Raw genomic sequence first — 25,004 nt, 5'->3', positions numbered from 1 at the left:
ATTAGGAACTAAATTAAAACTTCAACAAAAAAAAAAAAAAGAAAAACTATGAAAATGTAATGCGGAAAAATGAACAAATGGTTATTTGAAATGGAAGTAAAAACATGGTTAATGAACACAACACACAGGTTATATATGTTCTTATTTTGAATGTTATTTTAATATTTCGGTTGATGTAACTTGCTGTGTAGATGTAGATTCCTGAGTTCAACAGGATACACCTGAAGGTCAGAGGTTACACTGACCGAAACATGAAAATAACACTGAAGATGAGAACAGCAGTCCAAAGAATCTAAAATAATACAAATTATCAAGTTGGAATTCATAAAAGTATTTTAATGTTATTTTCAGCATTAAATTAGGTATCCGGTCCAGAAAGCCTCACTGGTGACAGTTTAACTTTTACAGGTCTAAGCATTCACCTACGAATTTAAAATATGTATCATGTTGTTCAAATTTAAAACCGATTTATCATATTAAAATATTTTTGTGTGTGTGTGTTTTTTTTTTAATACTAAAGTCTTTATTGTGCATGTTAGTGATATCAGTTTATTTTATTCAACTTTGTGTTTGCATGTGGATTAGTTTATTAATCTACAATCAGGTGTTGATAGGTTGATAACTGCTGCTAATCTTGGCAGAATCATAATAGATTGAGTCTCTGAAGTAATAGAAGTAAAACAAAAAGTTTAAAAATTGCAGACTACACCAAATTAAGAAAAGCATTATAAATCTAATAAAGTTATGATTGGATTCTTAAAACTGGATCCTAATTAACATTTTACCTTACAAATCAAACATAGCCGATTTTGATTTGTTATTTTTGTACCGTTTTATTAGCATGTTGTTCCTTGATAATTCTGTTCAAACAAAAATGTGATTTTATGAAAAAATTTTTTTTTTAAATCTGCACCTTTATTTTTCATTTTCCTAATGTTTAGTAAACTTAAAAAGCATACTCAAAAAACTGTAACAGTTATGATAGAGCGTTCTTTATATGAAAACAGCAGTCTTGTAACTCTTGCTCATCTGTATTGTGTCCTTTAGTCCTCATATTCCATGAGTGACATTTTTGACAAAGTGGTAAAGAATTTGGAATGAGTTTTGTCAATGGGAGAGGGAAAAGAGTTATAGTATTAATGTTTGGTGCATTTTAAGTTAGGAAACCAGTCGGGAAGTGGAAGAAGAGAAAGAATGGGTTTTGTTTTTGGTTTTGCAGAACATAATTAAGTTTTGCAAATGGAAATAGAAAAACAAAAAAACATCAATATTAGGTGCATTTTAGATTAGGAGACCAATATCTTCAGACAGCCTGATCTGGGGTAGAACCAATTTTTAGGTTGCAATCTATCCATCTAACACTTATCATTGACTAGTTTTTGACCTTGAAACATTTTTTTTTAAGCTCCTTACATCAAGTGGCTTCATGCCTTGTCTGGAGCGATTTCTATTAATTAAAACACATTTTCTAAATTGTGATTGATCGCTCATCCCAAATTTTCAAATTTTTATAAGTTTTTTTAGGGCTGTGCTGGGTGTGCCATGTTCAACTTTTCTGCAAGCTATCACTTTCATTTTGTTATCTTAGAATCCATATATCTTCTCTCCATCCAAATCGTTAGAATAGGGTAGACCAGATTCAAGCTTTGGTTATGTAATTATTAAAGGAAAGATATGATATGAAACTAGTCTTTCTCTGCTCATCTCAGCATTTTTCTAATCCTTGATTTCTCTTTCTCATTGGACCTAAGCGATATATATTTGGTATAACTACTGACTTGCCCTATAATTAATAAAAAAAAAAAAGAAATAAGAGTGGAACATATGTTTATTAATAAATATTTTTGTTTTGAATACATAAAAGTCCCAAGCATAAATTGTCTCTTTTCTAGCAAGAAACTTAATTGTTTTGTGAGCAGCTATTTGTGTAAATGCATATTCTAGCAGTTGGTGTGTATGTGTACCACATTGTTAATGTTGTACGATGACATCCTTTCTGGCACACGAACCATGGTAGGCAGGAAATTGAAGAAGGAGGATGTTGTCATGCCAAGTTAGAGTTGATAAGTATTGTCTTCTTCCTTGGGCAAAAGATTGTTGAGCCAATAACTCACCATGTTGAGCCACCTGATTGGTCCACACTTGACCAATTTCATCTCTGCACAATAACTCTGCACGCACAGAAAATAATTTGTTACTGCTATGTATGTAATAAGGTTATCTTAATAAAAATTAGTTACAAAGATTTTGATAGATGGAGGGTAAATTCATTAAAAAAGTCAAAATTCTGAGAATACCCCTCCTCCACTCCATCTGCCTCGTTTTGAAAAAAAGAATTCATTTTGAGAAGTTTGAGCAGAACTACACCGTGTATGCTAATGATATTTATTTTACTTTTTAGAAAGTGGGTTAAGTTTTCTAATAAGATTTAAACTGACAGGTGTTGAGGGAATCAACTAACCTTAAAAACAGTAACTTTGGTTATTGGGAACGATTTGGTCTGCCTTAAAGTTTGTTTCCCCATTAAAGGTTGAATGTTGTTGAAATTTGATTTTCGTCTACAGGCATGTTTTTTTTTTTTTGGGGGGGGGGTCGTGATAAACTGAAATTTTATTGTTTTTCCAAAATAAACAATTGTTTGAAGCATCCAAAATTTAAGATTAATGGTTTTTTTGTTTCTTTTGCTGTGGGAAACATAAAATACTGCTTATTTTATTTCTCTGTGCTCTTAAATAATTTTTAAAATCTGAAGCACTGAAGATCTAATATAAATTTACCTTATTTTCAAGGTCAGACTCAAGTAACATTGAAAATGACAAATTAAGTATATTTCTGATGTAATCATTACATTTATTATTATTATTATTATTATTATTATTATTATTATTATTATTATTGGCACTATAATAATCTACTTAGCTGCAATTTATTATTTATTCATATTACTTGGTCCAGCCTAGATATCTGCAAATATGAAACATTTTCAAATAATCACCTAAAAATAAAAATCAGCAAGGTGGATAACATTTTAAATTAAAAATATAATACTTGTCTACTTTTTAAATTTAAAAATGTGCAAATAAGATAAAAATTAATAACTAAAAAGACATTATTGCATCTGGAAAATACTGGATAGGTACAGATATAAGACAATCAAGGCCTTCTCTAAACCAAATAATAATCCTTTGTCCATATAATCATAGTTTTACTTGATATGATTTTAAAATTGACTGTAACTTTTTATACAGTAAAAACTACAATATTACAATCCACTATTTGCCCATGTATGCCACATTTGGGCTGGTCCATCTGCTACTAGTCTCTCACTCTTAGACAAGGTTCAAAAGAGAGTCACCAACCTAATAGGTCCTGCACTGTCAGTTAGGCTTCAAGCTCTGTCCCATCAACAGAATGTTGCATCCGTCTGCTTGTCTTACAAGTATGGTAATTGCAGGTGCTCTGATGAACTACAAGCCCTTGTACCCCCCTCAATGTTAATACACCCGACAAACTCAACAAGCAGCAATGTCCCACCCCTACACAGAGATCCTCAGATCCTAGAAAGCATTCTACTCTAATAGTTTCTTCCCTAGGACTTCTAGACTTTGAAATTCCCTTCCAGGTCTCTGCTTTCCTACCTGTACTGACATTCAGAAGTTCCAGTTTAATGTAAAGACATCTTGCTGCTCAACTCCCTACATCAAAGTGGCACTGTGCTTTGTTTGAAGTAAAAAATGCAATAAAAAAAATTGTTAGTAGCAAGTGTCTTATAATAAAAGAATTTTTTTTTTTTTTTTTTTTTTTTTAAATATTTTGGGATATATTACAAGTTAGTATATAAATTTTGTTCTTTAAAACACAAAACAAAAAAAAAAAAACTAAATCTACATTGTTATTGCTTTATTAATATACTAGTTGGTGGTTGCGATTGTGAAGATGTTTTTTTGAATACATTCTTTTTTTTTTCTTTTGTTTGCTGTTTTGTTTATATTTTCATCAGCATTGTTTTTTTTGTTTCTTTTGTATTTCTCTGAAAATTATTTTCTTAGAATACGAAAAATGATTTTAGTTATATTTTTTATTAAGAATAGTTATAACCAATTATGAGCATCATTTGCTGTAAGGCATTGGAACGTGTTGTATCTGATCTAATATATGAAAGGTCAGTTGTATACGTGTTTGTATGTCCTGTTAAAATTTTTTAAAAAGTATAAAACCGACCACCGCTTAGTTGTTGTCTTGATTGGCATTGTCCTGGATGATGTCTAAAATTTAGAAAAGAATATTTATTCTGTGAAATTTTTGTTGGGAGGTGGGTGTATTTATGTACTAATTTTCAAAGCAAATAATGTATTTAAATAGAAATTTAGAAAAAAACTGACAAGTTATTCATCGAAATCTTCCGGAAATTACATCATTTCTTTTCAAATTATTGGGGTTGGGGGAGAAACTCTGTAAGTTTGGATGTGGAAATCTTCTGGAGGCCTCCTTTAATTAATTGGGTGGTTTCAGTAGTAGTAAATATTATTACTGGTTGGTAAAAGGTACACGTTAGTCAATCCAAAGTGCTCAATGAAAATGATTTTAGTTATTTTTTTATTAAGAATAATTATAGTCACTAATTACAAACATTGGCAGTGTGACGGGTTGCATCTAATCTATATGAAAACTATTCTTTATGCCTATTAGCTAAAAAGGTTAATTACATTAAGACACAATTACTTATTAACGGCGTTAATTATCAACTATAATTGCGTGTTTGTTTCGAAAGATCACGTTCTGTCCGTAACATTGAAAAATATTCTTCTATTATGAAGCCAAAAGAGAAAGACTATCACATTTCTTTTCAACGCTAACGGTAAAATTTGTTTATTCCACGTGAATGGGGAAACTTTTTTCCTCTCGTTTTCTTTTCCTTGAAATGAAAATAGAATGCTCAATATTATTTGTTTGTTTTAAATAGAATAGTTGTGATGATAAAAATAACAATCCACTGCATTGGCAGACTGTTCCTATGTTTGTATTTCTTTTAGGTGAAATTTTAACCCGACTTAAAACTTGCATGAATGGCATTATTTATTGTTTTTGACTAACACTCTTTTCATCAACAATAAGTTCTGATTGTAGAGTATATGCAATGGTTTTACTTTTTCTAAATTTTATATATATCGTAAAACAGAATTCTGTGCTTTTCAATAACACTTCTGAATGAAAAGATGCTGCCTAAATATATACAATATATTGTGTATATTTAGGCAGCATCTTCTTATTCATAATAATGTTATTGAAAAGCATGGAATTCTTGTTTTACTATCTTATCTTTTCCAATATTCGATTAGTTTTTTTTTTTTTTTTTTTTTTTTTTTTTCAAAAGGTTGGATCCATAAGTTTCTTTAGCAAGCTCTTTTGATAGGAATACTTCCATCATCCTCAGCCATATTGTGTTTTTAATTATATGTTTTTGTCACGGTCACGTGGTGGCTTATTACGAGTTAGGTGGGCAGAGTTTTTTTTTATATTTAGTTATAGTAAATTTTATATATATATATATATATAAAATTTTATATATATATATATATAAAATTTACTATCCTAAACATTTCAAAATATTTCGACTGTATTTATAATTGATATTATTCATCTGAGGTTCTTTTTTTTTGTTTTAAAGATAAAAAGATAGTAAAACAAGCATTCTGTGCTTTTCAATAATATATATATATATATATATATAAATAGAACAATTAAAATTATGATTATTTTTAAACAATTGTTACACTTTAATTTGTCTACTGTTTTATTTCTAGGTTTATATAACAAATATTAGTTTGACCTTTAAAGGTTTACAATTCAGTGCCTAAATATGTGATCATAAAACTGATGCAAAATTTTATCTAATCTCGTCGTTCCCCATTATTTTATGGTTGCTCTGCATTATTTTATGAAAAATGAGATTATAGGCTGACTTTCATGAGAAATTACTACTTAGCATCTTATTTTGTCCATTTCATAACTTTCAAAATGCATGCCAACCTTCATTAAACTTGATTAAATTCAGTAGTTTCTGAGTCTTAAAAAAAAAAAAGTATGTTTTATTTGTGTGCGTGTGTGTTACATGTATGTTCGTGAGCTAATAAATGGAAAAAAGACTTAAAGTAAGATTGAGATAGAATTTTAATTATAAATTATTAAAATATAAGCAATAGACACAAGAAAGGAGTGAGATAAAGGAGGAAATGGAGGGTGGGGAGAATAAACAGAATGAAGCCAGATAGAAAGACGTAACAAGAAAATTAATATAACAGAACTGTTTAAATTTTTGCATGTATTCATTTAGATATAGTTATTTACAGATACTTTTTTGGTCCCCTGACAAAAGGAGGGTGGACCTGTAAAAATTCACTCTTGTCCATTCGTCTGTCTGCACTTTTCTCAATAACTACGCCTTGGAATTTTAAAAAATTTTGCACAAACATTAAACATGGTATGAGTAAAAAAGTAACTGAACAGATTTTCCAGGAAAACTCCGGTTGCACCCCCTAGGGGTGCCTTTTGGATTGAAATGGCTGGGATTGACACTTTTGTGCTTATTAAAAAAAAAAAAAATTGATGCTTTGGATTTTTATAAAACTTCCTGAAAAGTTGTAACTGATTTCTATATAATTTTGTTTGCCTATACTTCGCAATAACTCTTAGGTGTGCCCCAGGGGCTCTTTCAGGGCTAATAAAAACACTCCATTTTTGGGACTATTTTACCATATTTGTCTCAAATTTTCTGTGTATGTTTATTTAGCAGTTTTGCATGGTGCTGAACTCAAATTTAAATATGTTAAGGTCTTGGGGATTTGGGGGGCTAAATGGGGGTGGGGGTGGACTTAGTCATTTCTGTTTTTGCATGGTGTAGAACTCAAATTTACATATGTTAAGGCCTAAAATTGCACCGTTTGTTAATTTTCATCAGGATGTGACGTCCCCTGGGAACTTTTGGGGCTAAATGGGGTGGGGACAAATACTGAACTTGTTCCTTTTTTTATGTCTCGTTCACTGTGCACTCACGGGGGACCATACATGCTTCACTTTTTTTTTTTTTCATCTATGACCACTCGGTATGGCTAAACAGCAAACTTCAAAATTAGGACCAATGACTGATGTCCGATGCTCCACTACTGAGCCATAAACCTTGCTTATAGTGAGGAGGAATGTTGCTATTATTATTATTATTATTATTTTCTTTTCTATACAATCTATTTTGAACCTTACTTAGGCATACTACAAATCCAGTTATAATGCATATAGTATTTTTAAACAAATGAATACATTTTTAAACATGTAAACATATTTTTTAATGAATGAATGCGTATACTATTTTTAAGCCAATGAACATATTATTTTTAAACAAATGAACACATTTTTTAATGAATGAATGAATGCATATAGTATTTTTAAATAAATGAACACATTTTTTTTATGAATGAATGCATTTTAAACTTCCAGTTTCTATCAGATCATTCAAGTTCCTTCATGAATGATGCTGGTGAAACCTTTTCTGAAATTATCACCTATTATAAAAACAATGTATTAATACTTTGAAATGTTCAACCAAATACTAAGACAAGCCGAGATTAATAAACAAAACAGCAAGCGCAATAGTGTGTACTTTAGTTAATTTTCTCGTGTTCTTGTGTTTGCTCATACGTTTTTTATTAAACTTTTATTTCTAGATTATGTCAGTTTACTAGTGTATTATGATAGGCTAAGAATTGGGCAATAGATATTTATTTTCAGCTTGTATCAAAGATCACATTTATGAGCACATATGTTTATTTTAGTTAATTCGTTTGAAGGATGAATTTCGAGAATGGCACTTGAAGATTATCTATAGCTACAAATGATAATGCATGGAGGTTGGAAATGAGATGCATTAGAAACTGTGCAAGGAATTACATTTTAGATGCACACCCTAGAATTGCATAATGATCCTCTAGGATTTTGAGATCCAAACATATCACCCAATACAACCTAAAAGACTGGATGTAATTATTGTAGAAAAAAGTATAAACTTGTGGATTTTACAGTTCAAGCAGACTCATAAGGTGATGAAAAGATGAGATATGGATTTGCCAAGAAAACCTTTTTTTTTAAAAAAAAAAAAACAAAGCATTTTATTTTTACTTTGTAAAAAAAAAAAAAGGATTTCTTTTTACTTTGTAAAAATCTGACATACTTCCAAAATGTGAATATTGGCTTCATTTCTCTCAAATTTTCAATATTTTTTAACGTTTTTTTTTTTTTTCTCTAACTTTTTGTTTTGTTTTGTTGTGACTTTGGTTATTTTTTTTATTTTTTGCTGATCTATAAGTTTATGTAGATCGTTTGATGAAAATAAGATGTTAAATTGCTCTAGTTCAGGTATGAGTGAATCCGAAGTATGAAAGAATGCACTTTGGTAAATGGAAAATAAAATTTGAATTATGTGACGCCATTTTTATTTCTAATCTCATACAAACATGATTTTGATTGTGATTTTATTTATCACAAGTCTTCATTATAAACTAAAGATATAAAAAAATCCAAGACCACATTAATTTTGAAGAAAATTTTTTTTATTTAATAAGCTGATGTAATTTGCTTGAAGTGTTTTGCATAATATATAGAGGGGGGGGCATAAAAAGGCTTACACAGTACAATAAGTGGAAATATGCTGGTGTTGAGCAGGTAGACAATAATGTAGTTTTCTTTCTTTAGATTTATTTAAAAAAAAATCACTTCACTTTTGTTTTTCTTAAATTTTATTTACATTCTGACTTGTAAATAAGAAACATCTCTAATAGATATAGAATACCTTATCACATTCAACAAGACATTGAATAGTTTAAAATAACATTACCACAACAAAATTAAGTAGAGATAAAAATAACATTACTACCACAAAATTGAATAGGTTTAAATAACATTACAACAAAATTAAATTAACACTATCAATAATTTCCCCTACTCTTTATCTGTGCCTAAGTCTAAACGTAGATTCCATGAACAGTTTCTTTCTTAGAACAGCACGCCTGTGGAACTGTCTTCCGTTTGCCTGCTTTCCAGCTGACTACAATATGGCCGTCTTAACGTCCAATGCAAACAAGTTCCACTCAAGTTACCAAATTTACCGATCTCCACTCCTTACGATTACTATGATTCTGATACTGTACCCTTTTCAACCCTTATCCTCGAGTAGCCTTTGGGCCTTGATAAGTGGTGACTCTTATGTGTTAAAAAAAAAAGATTAAAATAGCATTACAACAACAAAATTAAATAAAGATTAAAATAAGGTACAGTTAGTAATCGATAATCTTATATATTTTCCAGCTCTCCTGAGCACTAGCCCAGTCTAAAAATACTAAACGATGTAACATGTATGACAAGTATAAACATACTCTCAATGTCCTCTGCTAAGCTTTTTCACTTGTCCCTTTTTTGCACTACTTTATTCTTTATTCTGCTGCTGGCTTTTCGACATATTTGAGCTTTTTTCTTCTGCTTTTTTTATTTAATGCATTTATGGATGCCAGTCGTAACATCACAAATCACCACATCACTTAAGTTTCTATTTTATATTCTACACCAAGAATTCTTAACTGGGGCACACATGAATACCAGTGGGGATCCACGGAAGCTTTAATTGACGCTGAAAAGTTTCTAGTTTTTTGTTTTTATGAGATATGTGTTTATTGGAATTTTTATGATTTGTATTGTATTTCATGTGATGAATATAACAAAATGGATTCATTGCTAAGTTTTGCTAACTTAGAAACAAATTGTGGTTCAGTATATAATTCAGAAATTCAAGTTTACAAAATGAAGAATTTTCGAAACTTAAAGAGGATGTATAAATATTAAAGCTAATATTTAAAGAACAATTCTGATCAGATGAAAATGCTCAATATTTGATATAAAGGAAGTTTTGCATTTATTATTTCAAACAAAAGGATACAGATTAAAAAAGGTTATTTCCTTACTCCATGGAGCTTCAAAGAATGGCTCTTATCCTCAGAGGAAAAACTGTTAGCACAATAACGTTTATATGGGGTAGCTATAATTTTGCTAGTAAGCACATAGTTTGTAAATTTCAAACTATGAGAGAAGTAATGACTTTAATATATATATATATATATATATATATATTATGTGGTATGATAAATCTCTCCCCACCACCAACGAGGGTGGAGCCCCAGAGAGGGAAACCCTATGCACACTCACACTGTTTCACATAGAGCTACCAAATATGGCAGAATAACCCACTATGGTGTGGGGGAAGGTTTTGACGGGTTACACTGCTCAACCTCACCAATGGAGTGGGGGTACTAGGGGTGTCACTTATAAATGAGAGCCGTATGCATACCCACACCGTTTGATTTAGCGCTACTGAACTTGCGATGATAAGCCCACCATTGGAAGGGGAAGTTTTACGGGTTACATTGCTCACTTACACCAATGAAGGTGGTGTCCCATGGGGGTGGTCACTTATAACAGGGGAACTCTAATTAATGTTAATAAAAATTCCCACTACTGCCCACTCATGTTCGTTTAAAGCTAGCTCTACACCCACATCCCCTTTTCATAACATTTCATGCTTTCATAAATCAGTTTATTTTTTGAAGACTATTTTTACCCAGTGAACAAGTACTTCTGCTAGTTTTAAATATTTTTGTTGATTTTACTCTCAGTATTTTTAAATATGCATTCTCATCCTTCTATTAATTTAATTTGCAAGTCAAAATCAGTCAGTTGAATTATAATGATCCAAAAGGTGTATACATTTTTTTTTATAAGCACTAATATATATATATATATATATATATATATAGTAAGATGATTTTTAATTTATAATTAAAATTAATAAAAATCGGTTTCATAAGGAGGAACAAAACAAAATCAATAAATTGTACGATCGTTTTGGAAATAATGTTTTTATTGAGATACACTAAGTCATGGACAATAATTTTAACATAGTTGTTTGAAACAGTCTCCTCATCAGCAAAGATATTGGGTGTTTTTTTTTTTTAAAGACACCAAAAATAAACCTAGCATTTTTTTAAGTAAGGCAGATGTATCTGATAATGGTGCGCCTTTTAAAATTCGTAAGTATCATCGTCAAAACATTCATTTGGATGGTAAATGTAGCTTATGAATGCTTGAAAATGTTGAAATAATATAAGAATTTTGAATTTAATTGTTGAAAATTGATTTTAATAAACATGTCTATTTATTAAAATTAAATTCAAATTTTTATTTCAAATTTTCGAATATTGAAATATTCTTCTTCAGGAAATAGTTTTCTTTCTGTTCTTCTTTCATATGTTGATAAAGATAACTTATGGCACGTCCTCAGAGATCAGAAATTGAGGTTGAATGAGGTTAAATGTTCGATAATTTAATTTTGATAAATAGGAATGTTTATTAAAATCAATTTTGCACTTGTCTGGTCTTTTTAACAGTTAAATTTTAAAGTCTTAATATCGAGTGCTTCCCAAACAGTGAATTTTCTACCATTTAACCCATGCGTACAATCTATGTTCCACACTGTTATTGGACATTTAACCTCATTCAGCCTCAATTTCCAACCTCTGAGTATGTGCCATGAGTTACATCCACCATGACATGAAAGAATTTAAAAAAAAAAAAAAAAAAAGTCTGTATTTCCTGAAAATATTTTATTATTCGAAAATTTGACCCCCCCCAAAAAAAAAAAAAAACTTTAATTTTCATAAATAGATGTATTTATTAATGTATCAATTTTGCATTTGTCCGGTCTTTTCAACTTAAATTTTTAATTCTTAATATTGTGTGCTTCTCAAACAGTGGATTTCCCTATATATATATATATATATATATATATATATATATATATATATAAAAAATGCTAAAATAACAAAATCAGTTGGAAAACGTTTGTTCTACACTTATGCTCTTATTGTCATTAGTATTTAGTGTTCAGGAGAAATGGAGACTGAGTTATAGGATTGGAGACAAATTATAGGATGTTTGGTTCACCCATTATAGTCTTGTATTCGTAAATAATTACTTATGAGAATCTCATACCCCCCCCCCCCCCAAAAAAAAAAAAAAAATCTATATAAATAATTCCCGTTTAAAAATGTAAGTAAATATTTTTGGACTTAAAATTTTTTTAATTTTTATTTTGATAGTCGCTTTCATTTTCGTTACCCTTTTTATTGCTATTTTTATATTTGTCATTTTTTTTTTCTTTATCCCCCTTCTTTCCTAGAGAGGTTAGGTTTCTTTGAATATCATTGCATATTATTAAATCTATCAACCTTAGTCTGTTTATCCTTTCAATTCAATGTAGGATTGGAGAAGAGAGGGTGGTCATTAGCATAATAAATAATTATGGCTTATGGAATCAACTGTTCTGGGATGTTGATTTATCACTAACTTCTGGTTTTGTGTCACATCTTCCTATGGTGGGAAGGAAGTAACTAGTTCAAATCTCATCCAATCTAGCATGCTTAAATACTGTTAGTAAAAGTATGAACCTACAATTTTCATAAAATAGCAACATGTTTTCAATTAATTGTATACAATAGTCTACAATAGGTATTGTACTTCTTGCATTTAATAACTAAAAAAGGATTGATATGCTTTGAAATTAAATCGATTTACTTTTTGTGTTTTTTTTTTCTTTTTAATGCTTTTACATAACTTTATTTTTTTTGTTTTAATATTTTATTTTTTTTAGCTTTAAATTTTTTTTTTTTTTTTTTTTTTTTTTCAATTTTTGTACTGGTTTTAGTGTGGTTTTGCTTTTTTTTTTTCTTAATCTCTCAGATGCCTATCTCTTCACACTGAAAATAATATGAAAAAGAAAAAAACTTAATAAATTTAATTCTAATACATTAACAAACAAGGATTAATAAATACAACTACAAATTTCAATTTAATTGATCTAATTGATAAATACACACGTTAATCATTTTACTACATTGTAATCCAAGCAATTCCAAATTCCCAGATTCCCTTTTTATAAGTTAGAATGATAGATAAAATGGATGCCATCAGCTACACTGCGTTCTAATCTTATTGAATTTTTATGCAGGAATAAACAAGCATATAGCGTAATCTGGTATAAACTAGTTGACTCACTGGTTCTTGTTCAGTCACTAAAGTTAAGCAACACTGGGCTTGGCCAATACCAGATGGAAATATTTGATGCTGTGATGATGACGATATCATCCTACAAAAAAAAAGACATTTTATAAATGTTAAATTACATGTGATCACACAATGGAAGTTTCGTTTTCAAGCATGTGGTGAAGCTCTCCAGAGTATGCACATAAATGGTTAGGCTAAGATATTACCTCTCCCCACCCTACATATTGAATTAATAATACGCGATGAATCATTTACAAAAGTTGTACTTCGGCATAACCCTCTCCCTCTTTTAATTGTTTTTTTAGAAAAAGTTTTGTTTTCAGATAAATTTTTTACTAAATTTTTGCAGCACTCACAGTGTTTAAAGATTTTGTTTACATTCTTTACCCACGTACGATTAATCTTGATGGACTGATAATAATGACACAGTTTAGTGGTAATTTGGCATAATTTTGCGTTAAAAAAAAAAAAAAATGTAAACAAATTCGTTAAGTATGATGAGTGCTGCTAAAAAAATTTTCTTTGTAATTTATCTGAAAACAAAAGCTTTTCTAAAAAAAGCTAGGAGGTGGGGGGGGGCTATATGCTAAAGTACAACTTTGGTAAATAATTCATTGCATGTATTCATTCAGCATGCTAGGTGGGAGAGGTCATATCTTAGCCTAACCAATTTATGTGCATACTCTGGAGAACTTCACATGCTTGAGAATAAAACTTCCATTGTGTGATCACATGTAGTTTAACATTTATAAAGTCTCTTCAATTTTTTTTTTTTTTTTTTTTTTATAGGACAGTATTACCATCGTCACATACAGCATTAGATATTTTTGCCGTGTGTGTATATATATATATATATATATATATATATATATATATATATTAATTTTTTTATTGCCGTTTTATCTGCTTAGTTACACATGTTTCGGTTACCTAATCGTATCAACGATCCAATAACTTCATCAAAGTCTGAAGTTATTGGATTGTTGATATGATTCAGTAACTGAAACATGTGTAACTAAATAGATAAAACAGTAATAAAAATATATATTTGCTCTGCAATAGTATTGAGCACTCTTCAGATTTTTACTAATTACCATTTTTGCCACACACACACACACACACACAAATGAGTATAACTGCTATAGAATACGTTCATATTGTGATATTTATTATTTTGGTCTTGCCCGTTAGAATGTTTTGCTCTTGATGATAAATGTTAGCCCATTAAACAAACTGTTTCATTGCAACAATAGATTGAGTAGGGGAATTAGAAGATAATGGAATCGACGGATGATAGGTATTGGCAAAAATATCCAATAAAAATCAGGTATGGTTTTTAAGAGGTTTATCATAATTATTTTTTAATTCATATTGAAATTTTGGTGGTTTGAAAGATAAATAAATAAAAAAAAATTAAAAAAAAAAACTTAATTTTTAATTGGGGAAAAGATGTATATTTACATAAAAAAAAAAAAAACAGTGAAAAATGTTGTCACAGCAATTAAAAAACAACAAAAGTTCATTCAAATTTGTTTACTTGATTAAATCAAATTTAAAAATCTTTGGAAAAATATTTATCAGTTTTATGGAACTATTTCAAATATAAATATTAAAGTCTTGAGATACTGAAAAAAAAAAAAAAATACATACTTTTTACTAAATCTTAATTATCCAAAAAAGAAAAAAATAGATTCAGAGCATCTTTGCAGTCAAATGTAATTACAAAATGCTTGCTAACTTTAAAAAAAGTATGTACTTTAATAATTTCGTTTTAATTTAAAGTTTTAATTATAAATAAAATGCTTATTTAGAATATTTTTGAATGTACACAGTAAAAATATCTTTTATGTAAAAAAAGATCCATATTCAACTTATAAGTTTTTATTAAGTAATTTACTACAATCATTAATGACGTTTACCAATGTTTTTCCTTAAAAATACGAAATAAAACTTTTGTGAAATGTTCAGAACTTTAATTTTTGGTACAAACTGCATCTGCGTCAATTTTAGCAATTATATTACACGATTTATTAAATTTTATTCATAAAAATAAAATTAGCTAAAACAATTCTTTATCAAATATAATTTAAATTTAACATGAAATGAAAGTTACAAATAATAGAATATCACATTTAAAAATGTCCCATAAATTATCAAAATTACAAGAAATAGTTTTTGTAATTATATTATTATTTTCATTTTATTTTAGTTTTTTCATGAAGATATTGAATAAACAGTGCTTAATGCAATAACATCATTAGTTTGAGGAATTCTTCCAGTTATATTGATTTCATTAATACAGACTTTAGGGGCTTTTTTTCATAGTATATAAGAAATATTAATTTTTTTAATTGTTAATATCTATGATTTATTTTCATAAAAAATACAAAAATAAATTTGTGTTTTTATTTTATTAAATTTTTTTAAAATATAAAATTTAATAAAGATGTTTACACAAAATAATACATTTTCATGAATAAAAGAAACCCCCCCCCCATAAAACAATGAATTCATTAGATTCCACAAGCATTAATTTATAAATACTTCAAATTTCATTAAAATAGAATTTTGTTGAATTTCTTATTAAAATGTTTTGTTTAGATTTTAGGGATTGGCTATTCATTTTGCACATACCTAACAGATGAGGAATAAGTGACAGTAAGTACTAGACAATAAGAAGAGAAGGAAAGAGCGATAATAGAGAGGGTGAAATAATATATCGATTTACAAAAAAAAAGGTTAAGATTTTGAATATTGGGGGGAAAAGGTAAGAAAAATATGAGTACTAACTAGATTACAGCTGGCTGTTTGAATAATATAAAATGAATAGCGATTTTGGAAGAAATAAGGAAATCTATAGAGTTGCTTCCCTTATATTTGTGATAAAATCGAAGAGTTACTTCCCTGGAACCTAAATAATCAAAATGAATTGCATATAATTTCTTATAAAAACTTGCGATGCTTGTGCTGTTTAGCAAAGATATTTAAAAAAACAAAAACAAAAAAAAAAAACGAAGATAAAGAAAAATCTCTTATGGAATGAAGTTCTCTTAAAAAAAGAAAATCGCTTAGTTTGATCTAGTACATTTTTTTTACAGAGGAAAATCAAATTTAAATGAGACCCATCATGATGCAGCTATCTTGGCAATTTCAGCTATGAAGAAGGGAGGGGGAAGATAGTGACAATAACTTCATCTAATTCTTGAGGTTTGTTAAAACGCAGATGAAGTTCTAATAATTTTATTAATGCATTTTGAAATGATTTTTTTTTTTTTTTTTTTTTTTAAAGAAAGAAAAAAGGAATATCTAAAATTATTCAAAACTGTAAAAATAATTTTGTCAAATTTTAGCAAACTTCAAGAATTAGATGGAGTTATCTCTCCTAGTGCCCCATTCTTCATAGCTGAAATTTCCAAAATAGCTGCGTCGCAAGGGGTCTCACTAAAATTTGATTTTCCTCTGAGAAAAAAAAAAAAAAAAAAAAAAATATTGATCAAATTAAGCAGGTTTAAAAAAAAAAAAAAAAAAAAAATTTTTTTATGAGAACTTCAATCCATAATGGACACGTACATTATAGAGATTTTCCTTTATCTTTGTTTTTTAACAACTTTGCTAAACTGCATAAGCATCAAATTTGCTGACGTAAACGACTACATTGGCCTTTGATGCATGTTACATGTTTAGAATAATGTCCTCTCCCCACAAAAAAAAAAGAAAAAAAGTTCTCAAGATTAACCCCTATATCTAAAAAGAAAATTGCACAAAACTTTATTATATATTACCTGTTGGGTAAAAAAAAAAAAAAAAATGCACCAAAATTCATGCAAATTCATCCAATATTTTTGTTTACAAAAATAAAATTAACTCATGCAAATTTAGAAATCCATTAAATATGCAAAGAAAGTGACTTTTTTTAAAATTTTTCCTTTGCTTAAATTAAAATTTGAATTTTTTTTTGTCCATTAATCTTAATAAGGCAGAAAATTGCCACCAGCAACTTTAAATGATAAAATTTTATTTTTTGAAAACAAAAGTACTGGATGAATTTGCATAATTTTTAATGTATTGTTTTTGTTTTGTTTTTTTTCTTTACATATAGGGGTTAATCTGGAGAATTACACAATTATACTTGAAATTTAAATTAAAAACACACACACAAAAAAAAAAAAACAGTGAAAATTATAAGATATAATAATTCCTCTGTATTAGCACGGTCTTATCTCTACTGACCTCACATATGAGAAGTAGCACCTGCCTGGTTCAATGCAGTGTTCATTTTTTCATTTACTAGTATCCTTCTAGATGATGTGTGCACCTGACTAAGTCAGTCAAATTATGTGAACTTTGAAATTGCTGATGCCCTGTATTTATTTTTAATCTTTCATGTGCATTTTAAAAACAATCAAGTTTGTCATCTGCCAACACTGGTTATTATTCATCTATTGTCTTTTTGACATGTAAACAAATACAGTAAATAAACATATCAACGCAGTACAAAAAAAAAAACATTCATCTGGATACAAGTGATTATGTTGTGATGACCTCTGTAGTTGTGAAATACTCTGGGGGATTATTTCGATAGATATTATCTCTGAGATAGCCCACAGATAAAAAAAAAATATTAACTTAGAACACTCGTCTGTCTGTGGATGACTAAATATGCCTCTAAGCATTTATAGGTTGAGCACTTTGGTAAGGAAGATTGCTGTTATACATTATCAATAATGCAGAAAACCTTACAATCTAATATCAAGTACAATGAACTCAAGTTTATAATTGACTTTGTCTACCATGTTTTAGTTATGAATGTCAGAAAATGTTCGATTATAAGCATACTTGGATATGATGTACAATATTGTTGATAACCTTGACATTTCTTTCTTTGCACTGTTCTGATTTGGGCTGTGATAGCCTTCTTCAAATCCGGAATAATCTAGGAATTGTTCATTATCTTTGAAATAACCCCATAAAAAATATTGGGAAAGCGGGGGGAGGTTAAGGTCCAGTGAGTGTGAAGCCATTCAGGTTCATACTTCCTGTTGATGTGGTAATCATTAAAGTGTCTGTGCATCACAAAAAAGGATTGTGGATTTTAACAATTCCGTGAGTGGCATAAGGGGAGAGGGGATAGCCGTATATTAAATTGGCAGTGAATTGGTGTAAGACCTAAACTATAGATTAAAAAAAAAAAACGATGCTTAAACAGGTGTGTCAATGCACAAAATCAACAAATTCAATTGAATGTAGTACAGAAATCAGCAAAGGAATGAAGCTAAGTGAAACACGGTAAAAAGAGGACATTGGAACTATATGTAAATGCCATAATCACGGTTGATTTAGTATGATTAGACTGGGCTAGTAATCTGGAGAGCTAGAGAAATATACAAGAGCCTTCAGTAATTAAGAAAAATCTGGATTCCATAAAAACATTAAATATTGATTTCTGTAACAATGTTTGGTTTGAATCCGAAATATATATTTAAAAAAATTTAATGAACTTTTCAAATATGGAATGATTTTCTCTTTTCAGAAAGGAAATGTGGTGTCCTTGCAGGAATCAAGTACGTTTTTATCTGAAAAACTGGAAGAAAATGAAGCTGCAGTGAGTACTGGTTTTATCTCCAAAGTCTCATCATGGTTAAATTTGTACAATTTTCCCCAATATTTTTGAGAATCTAAATGCTTATTGTTCACTCCATAGGTATCCTCACACAAATCATTACATATGATCACTCACTGGCAACAACAGGTAGTGTTCCCTGGAGTCTGAGTGACAAGTCTCCTCAGATTTCCAGTATGTAATGCATGTAAACAAATAAACAAGCAAGATCTGCAGATTTCTAGTAATTTACAGATTAATATTTTCTATGTTTAATGTTACAGGCTAAGAAACTGACTATGCACTGGATTGAGAAATGGCAAGAAACTCATGATATATTAACAGTAAGTAAACCATATATACATTATTTGATAACCGTTTTGTTTTCTAAAAATCTGGTAAAACCAGATTTTTTTTTTTTTTTTGATATTATAAAATAGTGTCAATACATTTTTATTTAACAGCTCAGATTATATTTTATTCGACTTCATGTTTTGATTATTAATTAAAAAAAAAAAATTTATTAACACCGTAAATAAACTTTAGCAACTTTCTAAATCCTTTTGGTTCAGGTTTTCTTTTAGTATCATATTAAAACTCACATTTGCAACAAAATGTAATGTTTTGACCCATTTTTTTTTTTTTTTAAAAACATAAGATGAACACCAATTAAATTGTATGACACAAATTTGATACAACCCAAGAGAATAAAATATTTAAATCTTAACAGATTAGCTTTTCTGTTTTGTTCTTTCTGAATAATTTGCTTAAATTTGATTTTTTTTTTTTTTTTTTTTTTCTTCCATCATTTGGTGGACATGGTTAGCCTGAATCTGGATCGAGCAGTGGAACTGACTCTGAAAAATCAGAACTTTTAGGGGTATCAGAATCAGAAAAATTTGTGCCTATTTTCTGATGCCAAAAACCATTCATTTAATTACCTTTTTTTTTTCTTTTTATTTTTTAAAAACTTCCACTGCTGATAGTAATTATACAGGGTGGAATGATAAGGAAAACATAGCTTTATTTTAAAACTTTTATTGAAAAACCAATTCAGGTAACTTGATTATGTAGTAGAGCTGATTTCTACTCAATGTAGCTGCCCTCAGCCTCAGTTGCCACCTCGATATGGATCCGGAACTGAGAGCATGCCTTTTCCACAAGCTCTGGCGGGAGCTTGACGAATACTTAGTGAATGGTGACGATCAGGCTAGCTTTGTTGTGGGAGGTCTATTGGTGATGTTCTTGATGTATGACCAAATGAAACAGTCCATCAGGTTCAGGTCGGAGGAGGATGGGGGCCAGTGAGAGAAGGGTACAAAGTCATAGCACTCCTAAGCCAAGTCTGAGTTTCTTTGAACTTATGGTTTGGCGCTGAGTCTCGTTGCCACATCCAGGGGCTGCTAGCATCCAACTGATGGCACCAGGGAACTATTCACACTCTTCAGTACATCCAGGTACACTTTGTTGTTGACTTTCAAGCCGACTTTGAAGATGTGAGGTGGCGTGGTGTGACCCTCACTTGAAACCACACCAAAGACCATAAACTGTAGTTTGAAACTTTTTCATCACCCTAGGCACGTATCTGTTATTCCTGGTAATCCAGTGATGCATTTTGAGGGTGCTGGCAATGTTTCTATAACTTAAATCAGTATAGAGCATTAGTTGTGCATCTCCAATCTCGTTCGTTGAACACTGTGCCACTTTCAGAAATGATAAAAGGCTTCTATCGCTCTTGGTATTTGTACACAACTGGCCAACTAGTAGATGGTCTGCAGCAAAAAAAGAAACTGAAATGGAATCATGTCATCTTTTCTAGGGTGAGAATTTTATCATTCCACCATGTAAATACTAAAAAAATCTATAGCTTACCCCTTTGTGTTTTTATGCTGACGGAGACAAAATAACCATTTTATAGTTAAATATTTAGAGATTTATAGAGAATTAGAATAAGTAATTGTATCGGTATTGGCAAAAATGTTGGCATCGCCCCATCACTAAAATGAGATGCTACTGGTTTTAATCCTGGGAAGTTGAACCCTTATTTATTTATTTATTTTTTTTTTGTGGCTCCAGACCTTGATAACTGTTTTTTTATCAATAAAAAAAAAATAAAAAAAACCATTATGGTGGAGATGAAGCACATTGTTTTTTTCCCTTAGGTTGTGAGTTCAATCCACTATAGTAACCTATAGCTTTCATATTTCTTTAATTTTCAAACTACACACCAAGTAAAGATATACCAGGAATATAGCACAAGTCAAGTCTTTTACTAGTTGATCCAGGAACAGGCTCATCATGTGAGATAGACATATTTACCAACATAATTGAATTTCTTAAAATTTTAATCATTTTAAGACTCTATCCCAAAATTAGAAATTAGAACAGTTTCAAAGCACGTAAGTTCAATTATGTAAGTTCTATTTTTTTTCAGTTTTCACATAAGTTTTTAGTTGCTTTGAAGTATTTTTGGGTACATATATATTATGGACCTGACCTTTGCATATTTCTTGGCAGTAATTTCGTATCTGTTAGTGTTCACTCATGCGTGGGATATTGTTGTCACATCTGAAATGGTGCATCAACCCACTATCTTTATCTTGTACAGGGTGCAAAGCAATTTCTAACCTAATAGGTGCCACACTGTCTACCAAGCTCCAGCCTCTGTCACTTTACTGCAGTGTGGCATCCCTGTGTTTGTTTTACAAGTACTGTGATGTAACCAGGTTGAAGAAATACTAGTTTCAAGAAAACAAACTCTCAACACAAATTCGTTTGTTAGAAAAATATAAAATATTATTTTATTTCTTGCTTCATGTTACGCGCTTCAATCGGTAGACAGGATGTGGCAGAGCAGAAGGTGGTGGATTCAGCAACGACTCATATCTATTATCACATTTTTGACCGACTCATTTCTCTTCTGTCTCACTTGTTTATATCGACCTGTTCTCTTGCTGGTGTTTTAAGCCCCGACAGCTGTGAGGTCAACTACTCTACCTATTTACTTCTGGTCACGTCAGTTTTGACATGTCTACCTCATCACTCAGTGCTTTTAGCCTGTAGACCACCCTGTGTGTGTGTGTGTGTGTGCACAGCATCAACACACAACTAATGCATTTATTGTACTAGTTCTCTCCACATAAATACCACAAAATGCTGCGTCAGTCATCAAAATTCATTAAAGAATTCCACCAATGCTGGAAGATTTTCTACTCTTTCCTTGGACAGCTTGTCTTTGGAATAATTTTCTTGCTTCCTGTCCTCCAACTCTACCAAATGCAAAAATTTAATCTTGCTACTCCTATAAATTTTGCCCCCCTATTATAGTATCTCCTTATATCTTGGCGTTAAAAGGTGGAAGCAAATGTTTGAAATGGAGAGTAGAGATTGTACTTAAAGTGCAAATATTTATTCGGGATGATTGATGGAGGATGACCCTCAGATCAGCTAGATTCATTAGTTTAGATGGCATAAAAAGATAACTGTTATGCTTGAAAAAGTAAAAGATGAGGGCTTAGAAATAGTTTATGAAAGTTCATATGCATCTATATTGTTTTATATTTTTCTTGATGTTCAGTGATTGCATTATGAAATAGTTGTATTCAATGTTACAAATAAAGCACTGTTGTGTGTGCTTGCATATATTAGAAAATTAATTCAATGAACAGAATTGCAGGTTTAAGATTTGGAGGTCTTAAGATGAAGTCGAAATTCAAGGAATCTTGTTTAATTGATGTCTTATGACAATAAGTCAAATTCAATACAAATCTGAAATATTTTAATTTTGAAATTGAAGGTTCTGCCCATATTCTACTCTGTAAAAACTTAAAAAAAAAACAACAAAAAAAACTCCCAAGAAACTGGAATTTTGGAAATATTTATTAATGTGTTCAATACCTATTAAAATTTCACAAAATTAATTTTCACAAATAGCTCCTCCCTCTCCTTTTTTGCTCCCTTAAAGAAGACTAAATTTAACAAAATATAATCCAAATTACCTATTTTTACATCCAGCAGCTGTATTCCAAAGCATATAATAATCGGTTAATTATTTTAGAAGTAAATCCTATATATATATAAATATATATACACACACACACACACACATACAAAGTTCTATCTCAGTTAATATGCAGAATTCGTCCCCGAACAGAATTAACTCCTCTATAGAACCTGATTAGTATGATTTAAATATAATTTCTGAGAATCTGGCTGAGATAGCTAGGATCTTGGACTTTTGCAGTCAGTAGTGACTGAAACGCAATAGTTTGAACCTACAGGTTGATGAGTTGGTTGCTCACTGATGAGGTTTTAAAAGATAAAACATGTCTGGATGTTTATATTTATGTAACACTAGCTGTACATACCAGGCATTGCCAGGGTTTAGTCATATACTATTTAAAATACACCAAAGATCCTAAGTTATGATTTTCCTGAAAGTTGACCATATTTTGGATTTTTGGAAGCATAAAACAGACATCATTTATTAAATTCAAACAGAGGAATAAAATCTCACAGCTTAAAGGGAAATGACTAAGTTAAATGAAAAGTTACTTTGTTTTTAAATGCAGCTGGTCTTGGTTATAATGATTAAAAATAAATTAATAAACTTTATATAATATTTCTAAATAGAATACTTAAAACGATTCTATTACTAATTTCCATTAAAAATTTGGAGCTAATTGTTTAAACAGATTTTCTTTAATGTAATATGCAAATGAGATAACTTCTTGAATATTGATTCTTTTTGAATAAATAGTATATATATAGAAATCATGCAGAAATAAAAGTATATAAGTCTGTTTTCAGTATTGTAATCTATTTATGAAACCAGTGTACGTTTTGCATATATTAACCAAATTGTGAACAAACAGACAGGAATACGACTTTATTATAATACTAGACTAACCCTGACCTGTTGGGTCAGTATATGTTGTGGCTAGCTATGGAATAGTATGTTAACTATGGTAAAAATATGCATGCTTGACGCACAACAATGGCCATCACTTTTAACATAAAGAATTGCATTGCTTAATATCGAGAAAATTATTTGCGGAAATTTAAATGCAATATTTTATTTTTTTTTGCATACCTGAAAATCTTTAAAAGTCATTATTTTAAAGGAAAATGTTAAGTAAAATAAAAATTTACCAAAACTTTTATTTTTATATTTGCTTTAAAGCTACATTATATACAGTGTTGGTCATCCAAACCCTAAAATTTGTTTGATGTCACTTCCGCCAAATTGCTTTGTAAACAAAAAAGTTCGACTTTTAACGAAAACACATAAGTCAATGGCTATAACTAACTTTTGCCAACGCTGTTGGATGTCTCATCCTTGATCTAGTGGAGATAACTCTATTTTACTAAGATATTAGCATACAGTGAACATCTACCTTTTTGGCCACTTTAGCTCCTTATTTCTTATGTTTGTTTTATCTTATTAGTTCCTGTGAAAAAAAAATTATTTTTTATTTAAAAGAAACCAAAAAGAAAGTTGATATTTGGGCTTGACAATGAATTCTCTAGAAGAGTATGCGACACAAATTACAGAGTGAAATGTAATATTTATTAAACAAATTAGACGAAAGTTTTTAGTACGATTTTTTAATTAAAAAAAAAAAAGCTTTTTTTTTTCTTAATTAATTTTTTAGTCTTTCTTTCATTTTTGTTTTTTCTTTTATAACGGTTTAAAACATTTTTCATTTAGTTACATTAAGAATCATTTTAATTTTTATTTAAAAGAAGCAATAAAGAAGCTGATATTTGAACATTTTTCCATGCAAACACTTTAATTTTTCTGGTTTTATTTTTACTTTATTTTAAACTAGCCGAGGGGGAGGGGGGTACCCGGTGTTGCCCGAGTGTTTGGAGGTGTGTGTGTGGTCGACGGAGGTGGGGGGGGGGTGTTAATGAAAACCTAAGAATAAGCGAAGTAAAAAAAGGAAACAGAAAAATGAACGTTAAAACTTATCTGAAAAATAAAGCCGGGGGGGGGGGTGTTTACCCGGGCGGTGTTTGTGTGTGTGTGTGTGGGGGGGGGGGTAATCAAAACATAAGAATAAGTGAAGTAAAAATAAAACACAAAAAAGAGCTAACGTAAGGCAAACGAACGATGTTAAATGTAAAAATCTGAAAAACAAAAACGAACGTTAAAACTTGTGAAAAATAAAAACCAAAACAAAACAAAAAAAAGAACATGTGAAAAATTGCTTAAATAAGCCTGTTTCAATATTAAAATTTAAAA

At 29.9% G+C, this 25,004-nt stretch overlaps 1 protein-coding gene across 7 annotated transcripts in view; it reads left to right on the top strand.

The window, feature by feature from the left end:
* LOC145277684 (uncharacterized) overlaps nucleotides 1-25,004 on the top strand; it is a 377,033-nt gene that overhangs the window by 298,253 nt on the left and 53,776 nt on the right. For all 7 annotated transcript variants that reach the window (XM_080129364.1, XM_080129369.1, XM_080129366.1 and 4 more), the window contains 2 exons: nucleotides 18,689-18,760; nucleotides 19,042-19,101. In XM_080129364.1, the coding sequence (XP_079985490.1) occupies nucleotides 18,689-18,760; nucleotides 19,042-19,101 (132 nt within the window). The remainder of the gene's footprint in view (nucleotides 1-18,688; nucleotides 18,761-19,041; nucleotides 19,102-25,004) is intronic.

This window comes from Euprymna scolopes, chromosome 6 (genome assembly GCF_053919585.1).
Source record: "Euprymna scolopes isolate OS-2025 chromosome 6, ASM5391958v1, whole genome shotgun sequence".
Classification (NCBI taxonomy): domain Eukaryota; kingdom Metazoa; phylum Mollusca; class Cephalopoda; order Sepiida; family Sepiolidae; genus Euprymna; species Euprymna scolopes.
Note: the sequence above shows the minus strand (reverse complement) of the source record. Positions and strands in the feature narration are given on the sequence as shown.